Below are 11,607 nucleotides of genomic sequence, written 5' to 3' on the forward strand. Positions count from 1 at the left end.
CTTCCTTTCTGTCCTGTTTCGTCTGTCCTCCTTCCCACCCAGTTTCTCCTTCTCTGTTTATTTTGCTCTCTTTCTCTATCTCCTCAGTCATTCACTAACTCATTTCACCTTTTCCTTATTGACTGTGTTCTGAGCCATAGGTGCCCACTCCCAGTTTCTCTCCTATTCAGGTGCCCTCTGCCCACTTAAGCTGAGATGTTCACAGCCCCTTCTCTGACCAATTCTAGAGCTTGAGCTGAGTCGAGCTACAGCCCCTCAGATGTTTCCTGACAACACGGTAATGCACAGTATTTATCAGCTGTTGTAACAGCTCTATTAAGATATGATCAGGTATAATAAATTCAACCATTTTATTTGGACACAATACCTTCATTTTAAATAAACAATTCAATGGCTTTGGACATTGCATTACAGCCCACACCTGCAATCATGATATAGAGCATTTGCACCAGGCATGGTGGCACACGCCTATAATCCCAGTGGCTCAAGAGGACTGAGGCAGGAGGATCTCAAGTTCAAAGCCAGCACTCAGCAACTTAGTGAGGCCCTAAGCAACTTAGTGAGACCCTGTCTCAAAATAAAAACTAAAAAAGGACTGGGATTTGGATCAGTGGTTAAGTGCCCTGAGTTCAGTCTCTAGGACCAAAAAAAATAGAACCTTTGCATCTCCTCAGGAGTTCTCTGGTGCCATTTTTTAAAATAATTTCATATATATGTATGAAATTATTTTAAAAAATGGCACCAGAGAACTCCTGAAGAGATGTATTTTTTAATATTTATTTATATATTTTTATATATTATATATGTAATTTCAAAAATATATTTTAGTTTTAGTTGGACACAATACCTTCATTTTATTTATTTATTTATTTATTTATTTATTTATTTATTTATTTATGTGGTGCTGAGGATCGAACCCAGGGCCTCACATGTGCAAGGCAAACGCTCTATTGCTTAGCCACTACCCAGCCCTGGTGCTGATTTTTTTAACCAATCTGCTCTTCTTACCCTAGCTCCTGGCAAACTTTAACCTGTTTTCTGTCAACATGGTTCTGGAATTTTCCTTTCTTACAATTTCAGATAAATGGTATCATGTAGTTTGTCGGATTTTGTGTCCTGGGTCTTACTTAGGATGATGTTGAGTTTCATCCACGTTGCATATGTTGCTGAGTAAGGAGTGTCTCAGTGTGCTTATACCACAATATGGGGTTTTGTTTGTTTTTTATTCACCAGTTGATTGGCATGGGGGTTGTTTCCAGTTTGGGGCCAAAAGGAATAAAGTTGCTAAGAACAAATCAATATACAAGTCCTTGTGTGGACATTATGTTTTCAATTTGGGGGGTGGGGTACATGCTTCTGAGATTGTTGGGTAGTATGGTCAGTGTTAACTTTATATGAAATGGCCAGCATGTTTTCCAACTTGGTGGACTGTTCTCCATTCCCACCAGGTGGGTACAAGAATTCTAATTGCTCCACATTCTGATCAACACTTGGTATGGTTGGTTGTTTTAATTCTAGCCATTCTTGGAGGTATGTAGTAGTATCTTAGGGTGAGTTTAATTTGCATTTCCCTGATAATAATGAATGTTAAGCATCTTTTCATGTGTTCATTGGCCATTCTTTTGCATTCTTTGCCCAGTTTTTATTGTTTTTTTTTTTCTTATGAATGTATTTAAGAATTTGCCCAATCTGTTTTTATCTCCCTCTTTCTACCCCGCTTCCTCCCTTTGATCCTTTGGGTCTATTTGTTATCCCCTTGAGTCTGTCCTAACTGGACTCTGCCCATTCTTAGGAGCTTCTCTATCTCCACCTCCCTCCTCCTGTGGTGTCTTCCTCCTTCTTTGTAGGTTCTCCTCTCTTTTTACCTCTAGGACACCTCAAAACCTGAGAATCTGGACTCCTTTACCATTCCATATTAGAAATAATTCCATCACATCCACAGATTTCCAGCCTGGTTACAGTCAGTTTTCCAAATAAGGGAAGATGAAGTTCTAAAGAGGTAAAAATACAGAGCCAGGTATAATGGAGAGAAGGCTTTGCATTTAGTACCCTCCTCTTCCCTAGAAGATCAATAGTGCTTAAGATAGAAGTGTTTTCATTCAAACATAACATTGGAAAGTAAAGAGTATTAAGTGAGGTTCTTCCTGCTACTTTAGTGGTCCAGTAGCCTCCACAAACATAGGCGTAGTTATTTGCTTATAGTTTTTTTTAATTGAACCAATAAAAATAAATACTTTTTTTAAAACATGCAACTCTGTGCCAAAATGTTAAGCGTAAGGTGTAAAATGTCTAAATTAGAACTTAAAACTACACAAATTTATTTCAAATATAGAAATGTAATATAAATTACATGAAGTGTGTAATAGGAAAAAAAACAGTTAAAAAAAAAAGAGAGAGGGTGGTTGTTTGCATAACAAGACTCTCCCTTGACATAGCTCTCAAGCCCAGCAGGACCTCCTTGCCCTATTATACCGAAGGAGAAGCCTAGCCCAAAGCCAGCTCCTTTATATCTATTTGACAATATTTGATTGCAAAGCTCAGAACGTCTTATTCAGTGTTAGAGTGACTCAGATGGAAAATTAGGGAATGGTTTATTTTAAAAATTTTTATTGAGATGTAATTCACTTACCACACAATTTTCCCACTTATGGTTTAAAATTCAGTGGTTTTTAATATATTTACAGACATGTGCAATCATTATTTCTACAATTTTAGAACATTTATTAGTTCAAAAAGAAACTCTATATTCAAGCTATCACCAAACTCTTTAGCTATCACTCCCATGTCCCCTTTATCTCCTTAACTCTAGAAACCATGAATTGGCTTTCTATCTCTAGAGATTTGTCTATTCCCAACATTTTCATATAAATGGAATCATAAAATATGTGGTCTTTTGTGTCTGGCTTTCATTTAGTACAATGATTTCAAGGTTCTCCCATGATCTTACACATGTCAGTACTTAACTCTTTGTATGGTTGGATAATATTCCATTGGATGGATATACCATACTTTGTTTATCCATTCATCAGTTGGTGGACATTTGGGTTGATCCCATCTTTTGATTATTATAAATAACTCTTCTGTAAACATTTGTGTACAAGTTTTTATGTGGTCATGTATTGTTATTTCTCTTGGGCATCTACTAGGTACTTCTCTTGGGTATTTATATACTAGGAGTGGTCTTACTGGGTCTTATCATTTGAGGAACTGCCAGACAGTTTTCTAAAGGGATTGCACCCTATTGCATCCCCAGCAATGTATGAGGGTTTCAACTTTTCTACCTCCTTGTCAACATTTGCTATTATTTTACAAGAATGATTTTCCTGATCCTATAGCTAGATTCTCAAAATGTTGCACATACATTTACACAATCATTGACACAAATACACCACAAAACTACATAGTTGTGCTTACCTACACAATCCTCTAGACCTTATATGCATAACATACAGAATATTATAGATATTTGCCCTCACATATATACCTGTATATATATATGCAGTCTCATGCAGGAGTCATGTATTTCAACCCACATGGTTGAACATACCCATATATACAATAGACACATGTACCTACAATTGCTGTGGGTTCTGAGCAAACAGAATCAGAAACACATGCACTTAGTAACACATGCATACCTACACAAACACAACTTCACAAATAATAGTTGTACCCAAAAACAGTTCTAGAAAGGCACATATATTTAGTAACCATCATTTATGGACAGACAACTGAAAACAGATCTGCTGTGTTTACCTTGGATGGCATGGAGGGAGATGGTTAAGGCTTTGTCAGTGTTTCGTGTACAAGGTAGAAAGAATTTTTTGTTCATTTATTCATTCTTTAAGCTACAAGTACATATTGAACGCACAAGAAAAAGAAGGTTGAATAAGACTGACACAGTTTCTATCCTTCTGGAACTTAAAAGTCTAGTGGGAGAATCAGTAAAAAGCCAGGAAATAAACCAGGGTGTGAGATGTGGCAGGAGAGAGAATAAGCAAGGTGGTGTGTTCGCTAATAGGCAACTCCTGGGATAGCAGGCAGTTTTTAGAGGCTTTTATCATTGTTGTTCCTTTTTACCCTGGAGAAAAGAATTTGTGTGTGTGTGTGTGTGTGTGTGTGTGTGTGTTTTAACACCATGAGTAGTCAATGAGTGTGTGGGCTCAGAACCTAGGTGACTTGATTTTTAAATTTTGTTTTCTACTAATTGTGTGACCTTTCTTTTTCTCTGTGTCTCGGTTTCTCATCCAAAAAACAAGGAATAATAAGGATACTGGTAAAGCACTTAAAAACTGCCTGGCACGTGCTAAGTTCTGCATCCATCTTAGCCATAGTATCACTTTCTGAGAGCAGGTTTTCATAGAAGGTGGGGAGCTCTGTGGGAGAGGGTGGGGTGGGGTGGGGTGGGGTAGGGTGAGGCAGGGAGTAGGAGGAGTAGCGGCAGTGCCCTCTTGGCTGTAAACTGGACAGTTCTCCAGCCTCTACGGTATCTGCACAGTCTTGTGGAATGTGGCCCTGGCATGCCACCCTGGCAGACCATCAACTAATCTGTTCCACCCCATTCTACCTAAAGCCACAATCCACAGAGAAGACACATGGTGGGTGGTGCTGGGCATGGCTCTTGGTCTTCAGCTGTATCAAGCCTTATTTGCTGCAGGCCTGACTTGTGGCATTCACTGGTTCTGCTTCTCTGTCCTTCTGTCTGTGTAGGTCAGCACTTATCATCCTGCACCTGCCTCTCCAGGACATTCCATGGCCACGATCAGTCTGCCTGGCTCCCAGCAACACCTCTCCACTAACATGTGAGTAAAAACTTCATCCCTCCATCCCGGGTCCCTAGTACAGAGGAGTCAACTCTGCTAGTCGGATGCCATCGAGCCTCCCATGTCCAGACCAGAGAAACAACTCCTCTTCCTTAACCACCTTCAAAAGAGATAGTGATGAAAAACACAAATTAGCAAGCCACAACATCTTAGCTCATGATTTTGCAAAAGCAGAAAGAGACTGTAAGATTATATACCATTACACCTCTGGGAGATTGGCTATTGAGCAATCTCTATTGTTTTTCTTCATATTCAAAACACTAGGTCATAAATAAATGTTGATTTAGGGTCATATTCCAGTGTCCCGACATGGGTCATTTCTTGAATAGCATTGGTGGGGCAGCTAATCTCACGTCCTCAGCCCCAGTGGCACTATTCCCTGTTGTCTTCCCTGACTCTTACCTAATGTTACCCGCTTAAGTCCCATGTGGGCTTTAGGATGCAATGTCTCTGCTTTAGCCAGAGCCATTTTTGCCCATTGCAACATCCTGTCCTCCATCTCACCAAGCAGTCCGTGTTTCACTGTGTGTCAAAAAAGAGAGAAAATTAACCTCTGCCTCCTACTTCCCAATGTTTGCTTCTCTGCCTACATCAGGTAGCTCCTTGGGCCATTCCTGGAGTCAGACATCCCCATGCTCCCAGTCACAGGGTTGGATCAGAGAGTTCTGTGTTGACTTCTCACTCCCCTGAACCTTGCTGGTTATGAGCATTTTCTTGGGGGACACATTACACTGTCGTGAAAAAACATCCTTCCACTGTCGTGGAAGACCATTACTTGTAGGTTTGAGACTCATCTCTGTTACCAATCCTTGGTCACCTTTCTCCATCTGAGGCCAGTTTACCAATTGTTTTAGTACCAATGTTGGCCTATATTAGTGATCTGTGGTGCTCTATGGAGAAAGAAAAGGAAGATGGAGAAGGTCGTACTCCTCCCCCTCCATGACTGTTTCAACCAGGCTTCTTACCATTTTTATCTGTCTACAGGATGAGGTTTCCCCTTTTTATTTATTTTTTTTTTTTTTTGAAATTTCCATTTTAAAAGGTCATTATTGCTAACCACTGGGCTGCTGCGCTCTGGGGTTCCAACTACCTCTGCCATTGGCAGGCTTGATGCTCTCCACCAAGCATGTCCCCTTCTTCCCTCACTGGTCCCCTGTGCCTCCCAGGTTTGTAGCCCTACACTCCTACTCAGCCCATGGACCCGACGAGCTGGACCTGCAGAAGGGAGAAGGCATCAGGGTCCTGGGGAAGCACCAGGACGGCTGGCTGAGGGGCATCTCCTTGGTCACTGGGCGAGTCGGCATCTTCCCAAACAACTATGTCATCCCCATTTTCAGGTGCGTGCCCTCCAATCTTAGGCATCGGGAGGTTGCTTCATCCTAGACCAGAAGCCTTCTCTGGGTTGCAGTGATGGAGACTCAATTATCTTTCAGAGTAGAGGCCAAGACATGGCCTTTGCCCTCATACCCTCCTAACTCTTCAAAGAAACACATTGCAAAAAAACAGTTAGCTGTCTTACAGCTCCGGGGAGTTGACAGGCACTTTGCCTCTTTCATCTCACTGGTTATTCCCAAGGATTTTGTATTTGTCATTTTGCAGGTGAGGGAACTGCTATGCAGAGTTAAGAAGCCTATTGAAGAGCTAGATTTCAGGTTTTCTTCTGCACAAGTCCCAGAAGTCCCACATCACACCCCAACACTCCATCTAGTGGAATGATTGGGAAATGTGGGCAGACGACTTCCCCAGAGCGTCTTGGGAATGTTCCTAGGATGTTGACCATCAGTTAGATTTCCCTGAATTCAGACCACCACTCCCCCACCCACAACCCAGACAAAAATGCTAGTTACCCACCGTGCTCTTCCTACCAGTTTTTCCCAACCTTTTTTTTTCCCACTTCACAGCGCATCTATTGATTTCATTGATCCAGTTTATCCTGTCACTCACGTGGCCACAAATGCACACAGTCCCCAGAGCTACCCATGACTCCTCCTTCCTTACCCCACATCAGCCCAGGCAAAGCCACGAGGCAGGGAGCCCATAGAACACTGCCTTTAGGATGTGCTAGAGGGCCTCAACTCCAGGGAAAGTGATCGGACCCTGGGTGTGGTGGGGGAGGTGTTCTATCTAGAGTCATGTCCACTTTGGGAGATCTTCACTTAGTTGGGCCCTTGTCTGAAGGTGGTGAGGAAACATCAAACTGCATCACGGGAGAAACTGATGAAGACACTTGGGTCATTTAACCTGTAGAAGATAAAGGACAGAGGAGTCTTAGTAGACTGTAAACCAGAAAGATTTGAGGGGGCAGTACAGTAGACTGGGGGGGTTAGTTGGAGAAAAGGATTTGGTTCAAAGAAAGTCTGCATTTTCTAACCCATAGATTTTCCACCAGGCTAGCTGGCACGGTAGAGAACACTCTTTCTAGAAAGAGTGCAAAGTCTAGGTCCTCACAGATCCAGGATTACATAAAAATATTTTTCCACATGGCAGAAAGTTGGAGTAGAAGATCTTAATTTCTTTCAATGAAAGGTTCTTGGAATTTGTTAAAAAGTTCAAACTACAAAGAGGCAAACGAATGGGTCTGTAACTGATGCTCTCAGTCATTACTTCAGTAAATATTTATTGAGTGCCAATTATGTATCAGGCCCCTTTCTAGGCCCTGTAGAAATACCCATGAATGAAATATGTAGAATTTCTGCCCACAGGAGCTTATGATCTAATGTGAGAGAGATAAGGAACAAGATAAACAAGTAATACATATTGTGGATTAAGGGCTAAGAAGAAAAATCAGGAGAGTGGGATAGAATTTGTGTAGAGGTGGGTTACAATTTTAGATAGGTTGACCAGGGATGATCTTACTCAGAAATAAGAAGGAGGAGTGAAGGAAATAAAGATGTGAACCATGTGATTCTGTGAAAGAAGTGGATTCTAAGCCAAAGGAACAGCAAGTACAAAGGCCCTAAGGTAGGAGTGGCCAATGGAATCAGATTGGAACAAGGGAGGAGGAGAATAGTAGGAGACGAGGTCATCAGAATGTCCTAGGTCATAATGAGGGATTTCATTTTAACCCTATTACAGAATTTTAATAGAGGAGTGACATGAATCTAACTTACGTTTAACCAGAATATCTCTTTCTGCTGGGAATCTCGAACTAGTAAGAGAATAGACTAGAGAGAAAATAGTAAAAAACAGAAAAACTAGTTAGGAGGCTATTGTAATAATCCTGGGGAGAGATGATTGTAAATAGAACCAGGGCTTTGTGAAGTGGATACAGTCCAAAGTGGACAGATGCTGCAAGTACCCTGAAGTTAGAGGCAACAGGATTTTTCTAAGAGTTCAAACATCAGATGTGAAAGAAGAGAGTATTCGAGGTGAGTCTTGGTTTTTTGCCATGGCTAACTGTAAAAGGGAGTGGCCTTTTACTGATGGTGATGATGAAAACGGTAAGATGGGGAGATTGAGTTATGGGGAAAGCAACAGCTTAGTCTGCAGCAGACTAAATCAGAAAGGCCCATTAGTAATCAGAGTAAAGATGTTGGTGAGATGAATATACAAGTCCTAGCATCTAAGAGAGCACTCCAGGCTTCAGATGGTATTTAAAGCCCTAAGATTAGATGAGATCATCATCATAGCATCAGTTCTATCAAGAGGCCAACAAAGAGTCAGAAGCTACAGTCTTCAAGGAATGAGAGGACATACAGACCCTGAGGATGAACAATGACCACACAAGGTGCAGGGGTGGGTGTAGAGTCTGATGATACGAGTCGAAGCCAGGAAGTCTTGAAGAGGATGGGGAATGATTTAGAAGTGACAGGAGCAAGGTGAATGCCTATTCTAAATTAAGAACCATTGCTTCCCTGAAATCTAACTAGAATTGTCCAAGGCTCATGCCTACAGGTAGAGCATTCGCTTCTACATTTAACTCTAGGCCCAGTCCCGGCTGTGCCATCAAAGAACATTAGAATAATGGTGATCAGATATAAGCAGATATAAACTGAAAGTCTCCTGGAGAAACCAGGACCTATGGTCACCCTAACTAGAATGTGTGTAGGTTTTTATCCCCATGGATCTCAAGGCTCCCTGCCTCTCCTCTTTGGCTCTTCTCCTGGATGATATGTTGTGCTCTTGGGCAAGCCATGAGCTTCTGTTCTCATCCCCTCTGAGGTGAATGTACATGAGACCGTAGATGGAAGCTCAGCACCATGGATTACCACTGAGTCCTCCCTCCCTGCTCAGAGAAACCTGAGCATGTGCATAGCTTGAGCTGCTACTAATGTTGAGGCATGATTTTTCTTATGTGGAAGCAGCACTCCCAAGAAGAACAAGTGCCTGTCAGAGAATATACTCCTAAGGTTATTAGTGACAGAGAATCCATGCTTTCTTTGATGATCTTTCTGATATAAAAAAAAAAAAAGTTCCCATTCCCACTGACCTTGGATTTGAATGCCATATGCTCAAGTTGTCACTCTGGGTGCAGCTAAGCCATATTCTTAGCCAGGCCTTCCACTGTGGGAAGTTTCATTCTTCCCACGTCTCAGGACTGAAAAATGCTGTCCTTTGTCAGCTGAGTTTCTACTACTGTTAATAAGTGATGTGGGTGAATGTAGGGGGTTGGGCCACATGGGCAGGCCTCTCCTTTCTGTTCTTTGGTTCTGTTTGACTTTTTTCCACCAGGTGGAAAACCTCCCTCGTCTTTGTTTTCTGTTTGTAGTGATGGCTTGCACTGCCATCCAATCTTCTTAGTGTATAGTGCAGCCTTTTATAAAAATAGCAGGGCTGGGAGAGGTAGATGCACCCTGAGCACTGGAAACTTTACACTGGTTAGCATCATCTCTTACGAACTGAGCCAGCCAAAGTATGGAGATTAATATAGTTTAGAGTTAAGATTCAACAAGTGAGCCTTTTAGCTACCAAGAGTCAAAAAGGCTTCTACGCTAGTCTGTTCCAGCCCTCTAGGCTAAATGGTGACACCAACCTGTACAGTTCTTGTTGACCACAACTAAATCTCTGCCACAGTGAAGTCTCTTCCAAGATCCTGGAGATATCCATGAGCTCAGGTTGTACAGAACATTTGTCAAATTTTCAAACTTTTCATCTATCCAACATCCAAACTCCTTCTTTTTTTTTTTTTTGGTGGGTGGGCACTATGTATTTAACCCAGTGGTGCTCTTCCACTGAGCCACATCCCCAGCCCTGTTTTAAATTTTGTTTTGAGACATCTTCTCAAAAATTTGCCAAGACTGCCTTTGAACACGCAATCCTCCTGCCTCAGCCTCCTATTATAGGTGTGTATGGAATTATAGGTGTGTGCCAAGGTGCCTGGCCAAAGCTTTTCTTCTTCTTTTACTTTTTTTTGTGTAGTTATAGATGGACAGCATACTTTTATTTTACTTGCTTATTTTTATGTGGTACTGAGGATCGAACCCAGCGCCTCACATGTGCTAGGCAAGTGCTCTGCCACTGAGCCACAACCCCAGCCCCCAAACCCCTCCTTTTTTTTTCTTTTTTCAGTGCTGAGGATTAACCCAGGGCCTTGTGCATATGAGGCAAGCACTCTACCAACTGAGCTATATCCCCAGCACCCCCCCAAAACCCCTTCTTAATAGCACCAATATATCTTTGAACTGCCTTCTTTGTGTGTCGTCTTGGTAGGAGGAAGATGTTTCCTCTCTTTTCAGAGACCAAACAAACCCAATACTCCTTTTCCTCCTCAACCCTGCATGCAGCTAAGGGTCAAGCTGAGCCAGCATTAGGCTCCCTCTTGGGATTTTAACACTTGAGCAGGAGAGGGAAGATGCGGGCAAGTTGGAAAACCTAGCACAGTGAGGGCACCAACAGCAGCATTTGATCTGTGGCTTCCCCCTATAGATTCCTCTGCTGAGCCCTCTGCACCCTCCTCAGATCTGCTACTAAGTTCTTTCCTCCCCCTCCTGCCCTCCCAATAATTCTCTTCTGCCCAGTTAGCCAGGATATTTTTTTTCTTGCATTCTTCCCAGATACATATGCCTACCTAAGTAGCCTTATGGGTGGAGAAAATTGACAAGTGGATTGCCCCTCCTTGGCCTTTAACTCTCTGCACAGACTATGTCAAGATGGTCAAGTCCAACCTTTCTCCTTACCAGGAAACTGCTGCCAGTGCTGAGCCCAGAAGAGCTGCTCTTTGTAAGGCACCTTTTGAATACGGGCCAAGCTCTTAAGGACAACATACCAAACAGACAAAAGGACACAGGGACATGCTCAATGGAACAAATTAGAAGCAACCTCCACTCCTCCCACTTAAGTCCAAAATGCTTTTCTGTCTCCTCTGGAAAATAAGGACATAGTGTCTTCAGTTTGGGATATCATGGGGCTTAATTAATACATTTCAGCAAAGTGCTTTGATGTTGGGGGGAAAAAAGTGCTAGGTAAGTGTTGAGCTTTTTGCCAAGAGACATAGAGTAACTCAGTATTGCATGGGAGACTTGGGATTTGGGAGTTCCTGGAATCTGGCCCAGTACTGGGCTCAGGAAAAAAAAATGAGTTCAGACCTCAGTCCATAAACAGCCATTCAAAGAAGGGACTGGAGGAATAAGGCTGGCTTGGGCCTAATTAACTGTATTCCGTTCTTGCTGCTGTTGCTACTGCTGGAAACAATTTTGAAACCTGTCTTTCCTGTTGCTGATCCACTTTGCAGTATCCAGCTCTTTGCAACCTCTGTTCAAAAGACAGATCAGTTGGGCTCTGCCATGGAGCTCGTGCTGGGGATTCCTTTCCTCTGCCCAGATCTCATCTCCAGAATCCAGTCTGA

At 42.3% G+C, this 11,607-nt stretch overlaps 1 protein-coding gene across 2 annotated transcripts in view; it reads left to right on the plus strand.

Annotated features, from left to right (window-relative positions):
- The window catches only part of Sh3rf2 (SH3 domain containing ring finger 2), a 134,071-nt gene that overhangs the window by 96,398 nt on the left and 26,066 nt on the right, over positions 1-11,607 (plus strand). For both annotated transcript variants that reach the window (XM_026384473.2, XM_026384474.2), the window contains exons 6-7: positions 4,711-4,802; positions 5,990-6,160. In XM_026384473.2, the coding sequence (XP_026240258.2) occupies positions 4,711-4,802; positions 5,990-6,160 (263 nt within the window). The remainder of the gene's footprint in view (positions 1-4,710; positions 4,803-5,989; positions 6,161-11,607) is intronic.

This window comes from Urocitellus parryii, chromosome 1 (assembly GCF_045843805.1).
Source record: "Urocitellus parryii isolate mUroPar1 chromosome 1, mUroPar1.hap1, whole genome shotgun sequence".
In the NCBI taxonomy this organism is placed as follows: domain Eukaryota; kingdom Metazoa; phylum Chordata; class Mammalia; order Rodentia; family Sciuridae; genus Urocitellus; species Urocitellus parryii.